Consider the following 9,129-nt stretch of genomic DNA (forward strand, 5'->3'; position numbering starts at 1 on the left):
AAAAAGAAAGAAAGTTGCTTGTCGGGGCGGGGGCGGAGTTCCCTGGCAGTCCAGTGGTTAGGACTCCGCGATTCCACCGCAGGGGGCACGGGCTCCACAGTCACAAATCGGCTGGCCTGCCCAGCGGGCACTCGGTCCTGGACTCACACCCACAGGAGCTGGTGGGTGGTGGCACCGGTGGGGCCGTGTGTGCAGCGGTAGCACCTGCGGGCTGGCGCGGTCCTCCCCGGCCCCCGGGGCCAGCAGGCGTGTCTCTGTCCTCCTCCCCAGAATTATGTGAGCTGCCACGACCCTGACAACTACGCGCCCCTGAGGTGGCCCGAAGCCCCGTACCAGGTCTTGGGAGGCCCGACAGACAACAAGGTCGTTTTCGACCCAAGAACCGGCATCTACACCTTCTTCATTTCCGTCGTGGATCCACATTACAGGTGAGTCGCCCGCGCCAGGGCCTCCGGGGGCAGGTTGCACACATGGGGGGGACCCACTCGTCTCCCTCCCCTAGGATGACATTTGTTCACCTGCTAAATAAATCCTCATTCAAAGGCCATGCTGGGTGCCGGGGTGGGGGTGGGGGGGACAGCGATGACCAGCAGCCCTGTCCCCGCCCTCAGGGACCAGAGTCACACTCATGCCATGTCTAACAGGTGGGGCGCAGGGGCCACTGTAGACTGGCTCCCAAACACGGATCATTAGATAGTCAGGGATTTTGCAAGCCGGTTGGCTTCCCGCTGGCAGCTGGAGTACTGACACCACGGAAACTGACACTCATTACAGGCCGGCCCAACCCTGCCCCAGGAGCTGGCTGTTAATACTCGCCACCCACTGTGCTGTTCAGATCATTAACGTCTCCCACTGGGAAGGGGAATACGTGCGGCATTCTTCCCCGCTCCCCCATCACCTAGCCCTTCCAGACGCACACAAAGTCCACCTCCAAAAGCGCGGGGAGACCCTGCCCTCCCTAAAGGTCCCAGACCCTGGACCAGCTCTGGGACGCCACAGGCGGAAGGCACCGGGGTGGGGAGAAGGCACAGGGGAGAGAGGGGTCTGCCTGCAAGGCTCATCCCCTGCCCTGCCTGCACCTTGCCTCCAGCAGAGCCCCCAGCGACTTCCCCCCCTTACCTGGGTGCCCTTCCCTCCATCCTGCCATTCCCACCTGCTCGCAGCCACCTGAGGGACGCTTGTGGCCCCCCTCACGCCCCCCACTCCGCGTCCACTTTGACGAGTGCTTTGTTGGTCTCTGCTGCCCGCCCCCCAGACTGAGCCTGGGCAAGGAAGGGGTGGGAATCCCTTGCCTCCAGAGCAGGGGACCACAGGGGTCCTGGGGAAAAATATGACCTCTGCTAAAATATGTTAAGATGTTACGGAAAAACCCAAACGAACTCTTTGGCCAACACAATACAGAGACGACTGCAGATTTATAGAGGATAGAAGTTAAGTGGATATAAATGGAACTCAGTGACTGGAGTCAATGCTGCAGGCCCAGCTCTTGTCCCCGTGAGTTTTAAAACGTTTGCTGGGGGAATTCCCTGGCGGTCCAGTGGTCAGGCTCTGTGCTTTCACTGCTGAGGACCTGGGTTCGATCCTCGATCAAGGAACTAAGACCCCGCAAGCTGAGCAGCGTGGCCAAAAAAAACAAACAACAAAACACCAGTTTGCTGGGGTGAAGGGTGAGGCCCCCAAGGGCGGTGCCCCACGGCCTCTCCCTGCCCGCCCCTTGCAGCTACTGTCACCTGGAGACCACGTTCAGCGTCTACGTCTACGGGGCCTTCCCACTGCCCATCTTCCCGCCTGAGATCACCATCGTCCTGCTCACGGGGGCCACCCTGCTGTCCGTATGGCTGGCCTATATGATCCCCAAGCTGCTGCACACTGAGCAGGGCCGCAGGGTCAAGGGCTTCTGGGTCAGTCTGCGCAGGAGATGCAGGAAGTCTTGTGCGTGTGTCTGGGCCAGGTGCTGAGCACGCCGGAGGGTGGAGGTGGGGTGGCAGGGAGGGGGCAGAGTTGTCTTGAAATAAAGCGTTTGGTAAGATAGCCGGTAGCAGTGGGTATCACTCATGTTTTGTGGTTTTTCTACACCCCCCGCCTCCCTCAATATTCTGGCGCCAGAGTCCCTTTGAACTACGGCACCTATGTGGGTTGTTAACAGTGAGAAGGTGGGCAGCCCAACTCCTAGCGAACAGGAGCTTTTGGTGAAACGAGCCCGCACAGGCATGTGGTGGGATCATTAATCGGCAAGCCCCAGAGACGCATCGGACACTTGTGTTCTCTTAGAGAAACATGAGACCCAGGGAAAAGGGCGGGGGCTGCAGAAGACGGGGACGGGGGGTGGGTCCACCTCTGTTGATAAGCCCTGACATATACACAGACCAACACGTTTACGTGTGTTTTGTGATGTCCACAAATAAAATTTGGAAGCATAGCACATATTTTACACGTATCTGTGTTATGCATACAGATGATGCACACACATGTGTGTATGTATGTGCAGAGGCATGTATACATGCATGTACATAACACGTAGGTACGTGAGGCATACACGTACATGTGTGGTGTGCATGTATGTGCCTGTGTGTATACATGTACATGCATATTGCCTATGTGCAGATGATGTGTACATACATGCACATATATATCTGCAATCTACATATGTGTATGCATATGTCTATGATACACATATACACGTGTGTATGCATGTGTGGGCAATGTGTCTGTGTCACATATGAGCACACATATGTGTAGACAACATGCATGCCCACACATGTACATGCATGTATACATGTGTACAGATACGTATATGCAGATGCGAGTACACATATAGGTGTGCATACAATGTACACATACGTGTATATGTACGTTTGATCAGTCTATCCATCCGTTCGGAACTTCTCTCTCCCACACTTCATTCAAACCTCAGGTGGCATGGGACAGCTATCTCATTCTAGAGAAAACTTTCTCAATAACTTTTCTGATCACTCTTAGGTTAAAAGAACACATCTGATGGTCATTTAAACTGCCCAATACTGGGAATTCCCTGGCGGTCCCGTGGTAGGAGTCTGTGCTTTCACTCCTGGGGCCTGGGTTCAATCCCTGGTCGGGAATTACGATCCCGTAAGTGGCTCGGCCAAAAAAAAAAAAAAAAAAAAAAAAAAAATTGCCGAGTACGGTCTCCACCCAGTCATTAAAAACCTCCACTCCCAGGCTTCCCTGGTGGCGCAGTGGTTGAGAGTCCGCCTGCTGATGCAGGGGACACGGGTTCGTGCCCCGGTCCGGGAAGATCCCACATGCTCCGGGCCCGTGAGCCATGGCCGCTGAGCCTGCGCGTCCGGAGCCTGTGCTCTGCAACGGGAGAGGCTACAACAGTGAGAGGCCCGCGTACCGCAAAAAAAAAACAAAAAGAGAAACACCTCCACTCCCACACCCACTGCAGTGGGCAGTCACCTCACCCCCACCTCCGGGGGCTGCCTGGTCCACCTTCCACGCCTCTCTGGAGGGGACGGCTTCGGCTGTCAGGTGATACTCGTTTCACGACCCTCTGGCCGCATTAATCTTAAAGAAAACCAAGCCCATCCTGTCGCATCCGCCTCGTTTGCCAAGGCCTTCCCTTCTTGGGGGCACTTCCTATTTATCTCGAAAATACCCCTAACACGGCTGCAGGCACAGCAGGCTCAGAGGGAAGCGAGGGAAGGGAGCTCCTAGCTCCTCCAGGCCCGCATCCTGTTCACAACACAGACAGGCGATGATCCCGGTACAGACCAGACTGGCTGGCCACCTCAGTCTCCGAGCCCTGTAACCCGCAGGCTCAAGGTGTGGTGCCAGCAGCCAAGACCCCCTGCCCACACGCAGCCACCTCCTGGATCCTAGTCAAGCGCCTGGGGTTCCCCAGCAGGGAAGGTCCCCGAGACCTAGCCCAGGGCCTGGGGCAGGAGGGCCCTTCCTCTGGCAGGCAAGGGGAGCTCCATCTCTCCTTACCTCCTTAGGTGTCACTGGGAAACCGACTCACCCCCTTCACAGTCGCCTGGAGAATTTCAGGGGAGGGTGCGGCCGGCAGCTGCCCTGGGCTCTCCAGAAGCGAAAGGCAGACGAGAGCCTGGCCCAGGGTACAGCGGGGAGGGAGCTCCGTGGACTGGAGAGGGAAGGAGCTAGGGCAGAAGGGAACAGGTGTGAGCACTGAAGCTCCCAAACCACCGCAAGCCTGCCCTGTGCCCGCCCCCCACCCCCACCCCCACCCCGGGAAGCAGAACCCAGGTGTGGCTGGGCCCCAGGCGGAGACTCAGCACTCGGGGGCCTGGCTGGATGCCCATCCTGGGACAGGCACGCCCACCCTGGCCTCTGGCCCCCAGCTTGGGGGACGTGAAGAGGCAGGGGCTCCGTGGGGGACTGCAGGGCTCCAGGCACCTGGGGAACCATCAACGATGAGATGTCCCAATGCCGCTGCTGCAGGTGCACTCTGCACTCTGCATGCCCCATCACGTGCATGCCCGTTTGGGTCGCCCGTGTGCCAGGTGGACACCATCTCCCACATGCCTGCCCTGCCCCCACTCTCAGACCTCCACCCAGCACTTGCCTCTGCACCCCAAGCCCCCCAGCTCTCCACGCGAAGACGAGCGGGCGCCTTCCCATTCACCATGGGCGACACCCGCCCCTCCACCTGGGCTGAGGCCGAGCTTAGCCCGCAGGCCTCTCCCCAGGCCCCACCCCGCTTGCTGCTGTGTCTCCAGGCAAGTTCCTGCCCATCTCTGGGCAGACCTGACTTTCCCCATCAAACATGGAGGTGAAATCCTTGCAGTGCAGGAGTCTGGGCCGTGTCTCCCCACCTCCTAGCAGCCCCCCATCCCTGCCGACTGACTTGGATTTTCTGGGGCTAGGAGACGAGGGATTGTCCCAAACCCCAAGTCTAGGGCTCCCCGACTCTATACTCTGGAAGCCTGGCACCCAGAAGGCGCCGGGGTCCCGAGGGGCCTCACCACGTGGCCTGGGGCCCGCTGGACGACAGGGCGGGCGAGGGGACAGCCCACGGCCCCGGAACGCCACCGACCAGACACTGCGCAAACAGCTCAAATCTGCTTTAATGGGGGGCAGCTCCCAGGTCCTGCCTGGGCCCCAAGGGGGTGGCGCTGGTGGGGACCACAGCCTGCTTGCCCTTGCTGCCCTGCCTCCCCTTCCTGGCAGTCGGGTTGCCGGCCTTCCTCTTGCTGGGCTTGGCGGTGGGGGGCCCGCCCGGGCAGGGCGGCGGCTCCTCGTCCAGCGCCTTCAAGTTGTAAAAGAAGTCCATGTTGGACACGACATCCAGGACCCTGGACACGCTGTAGTCCGAGGACAGCAGCTCGTCGGGCAGGTGCAGTGAGCGGATGTCGCTGGACGAGTCATCCCCGCTGTTGGGCAGGGCAGGCCCAGGGGGCTTGCATGGGGCCCCGGCGGGCTCGGGGTCGCCCGGCAGGCAGTCAAAGAGCTTCATCGCATCCTCGAGCATCACCTTCTTGGGCGGCGTGAAGGCCCTGGCCACCTCAGGGGTCCTGGCCTCGCCTGCCCCCAGCGGGGCCGCCTTGGGCTCGGTGGGGCCCGGCAGGTACAGCAGGCTGGGCCTGGCGCCGGCGGGCGGCTCCTTGAAGGTGAAGGTCAAGGGCTCACCGGGCCCATCCAGCCGGGTCAAGCGGCCCTTGAGAGGGCCATAGGCGCCAGGGGGCAGCGTGGCCTCGGCAGGCAGCGTGATGAGCAGCGGGGGCAGCTTGCTCTCCTTGGGGGGCAGCAGGGGCGCCAGGCCTTGCCTGACCAAGGCGGGGGGCAGCTCCGCGAAGGCGGGGGGCCCTCCGCCCCCTACGAAGCCCAGGGTCTTGGCCCCGGGCCCCTCAGGTGGGAAGCAGGGCATGCGGTACCGGGGCCCCGCGGGGGGCGGCACCGGGGCCCTGAGGCAGTGCTGTGCCTCCAGAAAGTAGGTGGCTGGCGAGGCAGGGCCCCCAGCTGCCAGCTTGTACAGGGACGACTGGCCGAAGTCGGTGGTGGTCCACTCGATTCGGTAGACGCGGGGGTCAAAGAAGCAGCCGCAGGGCGCCATCTGGAAACCTGTGGCCAGGGAGGGTGGCCCTGAGAGGGGCAGTTCTGGGACCCGCCTGGGGTGGATGGGGTCCCAACCGTGGGGCACGTCTGGGGCATGGAGAACACGGACCAACTCTGGGGTCCACTTGGGGAACAGGGACATAGGCTTTGCCTTTGGGGCCCTCTCTAGAGGTCAGGGGCCCCAGGCCTTGCTTTGGGGGTGCATCTGGGGGGCCGGGGACACTGACCCGGCTTTGGGAGACCTGTTTGGGAAACAAGAGACAGGCTTTGGCTTCAGGGTCCCATGTAGGGGATGAGGGACACAGACCTTGGTCCAGGGGTCTCTCTGGGAGACAGGGATTTGGGCCTTGCCTCCGGAGGAGGGAGCCATCTAGGGTCAGGGGTGGGAGCAAGATGCCCCTGCCCACTCCCCGGTCATCAAGGGTTGGTGGGAGGCCGGTACCTGCTGGAGGAGCTGGAAACACCTCTTTCTGCAGGTTTAGGGGGTGACAGACGTTGGAGGAACCTGTGGACAAAAAACAGGCAGTTGGGTGGGGTCCTGAGGCTGGCGGGCAGAGCCCTGGTCCCTGCCCCGATGGGTGTTCCCCACCCTCATACCCACAAGAAGAGGCTCTGTGCAGGCAGAAGCAGGCTCGTTGCCGGGCCCTTCAGTGGCGTCCAGGCTCTGGGGACTGAAGCCTTCTTGGGGAGCGGCGGGTGCGTAGAAGTGTTTGGGGTGCTGCATGGGGAGGCGGGGGCCTGGCCGCGCAGGCCAGGAGGGCAGCAAGTGGGAGTACAGGCAGCCCACCCAGAGCAGAGGCTCAGAGTCCTGCGGAGTTCTGTTTCTCCGGTTACTCCAGGCAGTGGATTCCAGGCTGTGGCCCACCCACTGGTCAGGGTTCCGGGTAAGGGGGGGGGGGTGGGCAGGGGCAAATGGGGAAACCAAGGCAGCCAGAGATGGGCGTCACAGAGAGCATGGTGGACACTGGGCCCGGTCTGCCGCCTTCCGCCTCCCGCCTCTCTCCTCTGCCAGCAATGCCTGCCTGACAGCTCCGAGGCCCCTTCCTCCAGGCAGCCCGCCCTGATCCACACCCACGCAGGCCAAGGCCCCATCTCATGAGCTATGGTGGTTTGTTTGTGGTCAAGGCCTTTGGGTACCAGCAGTGGTCAGCATGGGGCTGGTGAATGAGTGAGGAAGGAGGGAGCTGCGGGGATGGGGATGGTGGGGGAAAGCTGGGGGGGTGCGGCATGAGACAGCCTCAGGGTCACAAAAGGGCCTGGGTTTTAAAAGAATAAAATTTATTGCCTTCTCATTCCTCGGGAAGCCCGCTGGGCACTCAGACACCCCTGCCCGCCCCTGCAGCTACTTGTAGGCGTTGGCCTTGTGCTTGGGCAGGAAGACGAAATTGGGCGGCACGGGTCCCAGCAGCATCTCGCTGTGAGGAGGGCGGGAGCAGGGTCAGGCCTGGGGCGGGGCGGCCCCCAGCCCAGCTGGCCCCACACCCGCTGGCTCCCTGGTGCACTATCTCCCAGGGCCTCGGCGGTTCCCGGGCACCTGATGCGGATCCAGTCGGCCGCCTTCTGGCTGGCCATGAGCGTCTCCAGGTAGTCGCGGCCCAGGTAGTAGGGCGGCCGCTCGTTGATCCTCTGCGGGAGCCGCTCCAGCAGGCCCACGGGCACGTACCTGCAGACGGGGGCACCAGGGACGGGGTTGGGCCGGGCCTCCCCAAGACACCCCGCCCCGCCACCCCGATCCCACCTGCACAGGAAGGACAGCCACTCAAGGAGGAAGCGGCGTGTCTTCTCCACGCCCTGGGTGTCCGAGCCCCAGTGCTCCAGGCCGTAGTGTGCGAAGTCCCGCAGGATGTCCAGGCGCTCAGATGACGAGATGTCCCAATGCCGCTGCTCCTTGATCTCCGTGAACAGCCACGGCTTGAGTAGGGCGCCGCTGCGGGTGGGCGGTGGTCAGCAGGCCGGTGGCGGAACCCCAGCCCCCAAACCCATGGACCTCCTGGCCATGCTCACACAACCTTCAAAGCCCAAGAGTTCCAAGCCACAACCCTGAGCCCACAGCTACAGAAATTTCCAGTCCTCCCTCTCAGCCCCATAAGCAGCCACCTCTGACATCTCCCTGCCCGGGGAATAACAGAGCAGGGGGTGGGCAGGCGGGCTGGGGGCACCGGCATTGGGGACAAACTCAGATGCGCCCTCACCTCCCCCGAGCTGCAGGCTGGGTGCTCAGGGGCAGGCCTGGCTGGTTCTTTGTATCCCCGCCCCGGGCACTTACCGGGCGATCATGATCCCAGCGACGCCAGTCTGCATGGCGCGGTTGGCGTCCTCGTACGACAAGATGTCCCCGTTTCCTGAGGGACAGAGACTAGGGCCTCAGGGAGCTGCGTGCAGGCGGGGATGCCGGGGCTTCGGGAGTTCTCGTCAGCCCAGCAGCATTCCCCATCGGGGCAGGAGGGGGCCCAGGTGAGGGGTGGGCCCCGGTGCGTGGCCTCTGGTGGTAGGGGACCCACCAAAAAGGGGCATGGGGCTGGCTGCTGTCACGCACTGCTCGATGTACCGCCAGTCGGCCAGCTTGGTGTAGCGCTGCTCCCGTGAGCGGCCGTGGAGCTGGAGGAAAGGCAGCCAGGTAGGGGTGGAGGGGCAGAGGGCGGAGAATCAGACAGAGACAGAGAGAGACAAGAAGACCCAGACAGCCCCGGAGAAACAGACTGAGAGAGACAGACAGACAGACGGAGACAGAGATGGAAGGAGAGCCAAAGACCAAGAGGAAGGAGCAGGAAGGGAGGCCATGGTTAGAAAGGGATGCACCTCGGGAGTCCCAACACCCGCTGTGCCCCGAGACCCACCGTGACCAGCGCGGCCCCCCAGTCCCGCAGCTCGGGCAGCAGCCGGTGGGCCAGATTCACGCGCTCGTGGACACCCGTGCGGAGCTTCACGGTCAGTGGCACATCCAGCACCTGTGGGGACGGGTGTGGTTGGTGGGGCCCGGGGTCAGTCAGGACGCGGGGAATGGCGGTGGTGGAGGGTGTCTCGGGCTGTACCTGGTTCATGCCACGGACGATCTGCTGGAACTTGGCTGAGCGG

General features: G+C 62.2%; 3 protein-coding genes across 4 annotated transcripts in view; 1 reads left to right on the top strand and 2 right to left on the bottom strand.

The window, feature by feature from the left end:
- CATSPERD (catsper channel auxiliary subunit delta) overlaps positions 1-4,750 on the top strand; it is a 44,291-nt gene extending 39,541 nt beyond the window's left edge. Inside the window, exons 21-25 of the mRNA XM_007460731.1 lie at positions 271-428; positions 1,721-1,901; positions 3,798-3,943; positions 4,012-4,097; positions 4,719-4,750. Coding sequence (XP_007460793.1) covers positions 271-428; positions 1,721-1,901; positions 3,798-3,943; positions 4,012-4,097; positions 4,719-4,750 — 603 coding nt within the window. The remainder of the gene's footprint in view (positions 1-270; positions 429-1,720; positions 1,902-3,797; positions 3,944-4,011; positions 4,098-4,718) is intronic.
- A 315-nt stretch (positions 4,751-5,065) lies between these two features.
- Positions 5,066-6,778, bottom strand: PRR22 (proline rich 22). Its single transcript, XM_007460556.1, has 3 exons — positions 6,652-6,778; positions 6,497-6,559; positions 5,066-6,060 (listed from the first exon to the last, which is right to left on the bottom strand). Exons 1-3 carry the CDS (start codon positions 6,776-6,778, stop codon positions 5,066-5,068), a joined length of 1,185 nt encoding a protein of 394 aa, XP_007460618.1.
- Positions 6,779-7,396: 618 nt separating this feature from the next.
- DUS3L (dihydrouridine synthase 3 like) overlaps positions 7,397-9,129 on the bottom strand; it is a 5,219-nt gene continuing 3,486 nt past the window's right edge. For both annotated transcript variants that reach the window (XM_007460558.1, XM_007460557.1), the window contains 7 exons: positions 9,087-9,129; positions 8,892-9,002; positions 8,556-8,652; positions 8,321-8,396; positions 7,793-7,981; positions 7,589-7,717; positions 7,397-7,469 (listed from right to left, as the gene is read on the bottom strand). The exon at positions 9,087-9,129 is cut by the window's right edge and continues 47 nt beyond it. In XM_007460558.1, coding sequence (XP_007460620.1) covers positions 7,397-7,469; positions 7,589-7,717; positions 7,793-7,981; positions 8,321-8,396; positions 8,556-8,652; positions 8,892-9,002; positions 9,087-9,129 — 718 coding nt within the window. The remainder of the gene's footprint in view (positions 7,470-7,588; positions 7,718-7,792; positions 7,982-8,320; positions 8,397-8,555; positions 8,653-8,891; positions 9,003-9,086) is intronic.

Source organism: Lipotes vexillifer, unplaced genomic scaffold, assembly GCF_000442215.2.
Source record: "Lipotes vexillifer unplaced genomic scaffold, Lipotes_vexillifer_v1.1 scaffold1011, whole genome shotgun sequence".
Taxonomy (NCBI): domain Eukaryota; kingdom Metazoa; phylum Chordata; class Mammalia; order Artiodactyla; family Lipotidae; genus Lipotes; species Lipotes vexillifer.

What these genes read in the sequence shown, in the direction of transcription:
- PRR22 (XM_007460556.1), bottom strand. Translation starts at nt 6,778, where the DNA reads ATGCAGCACCCCAAACACTTCTACGCACCCGCCGCTCCCCAAGAAGGC. An exon ending in CACAGAGCCTCTTCTTGTGG is followed by an intron (nt 6,560 to 6,651) that starts GTATGAGGGTGG and finishes TTTTGTCCACAG; the next exon opens with GTTCCTCCAACGTCTGTCAC. An exon ending in GTTTCCAGCTCCTCCAGCAG is followed by an intron (nt 6,061 to 6,496) that starts GTACCGGCCTCC and finishes CCCTGGCCACAG; the next exon opens with GTTTCCAGATGGCGCCCTGC.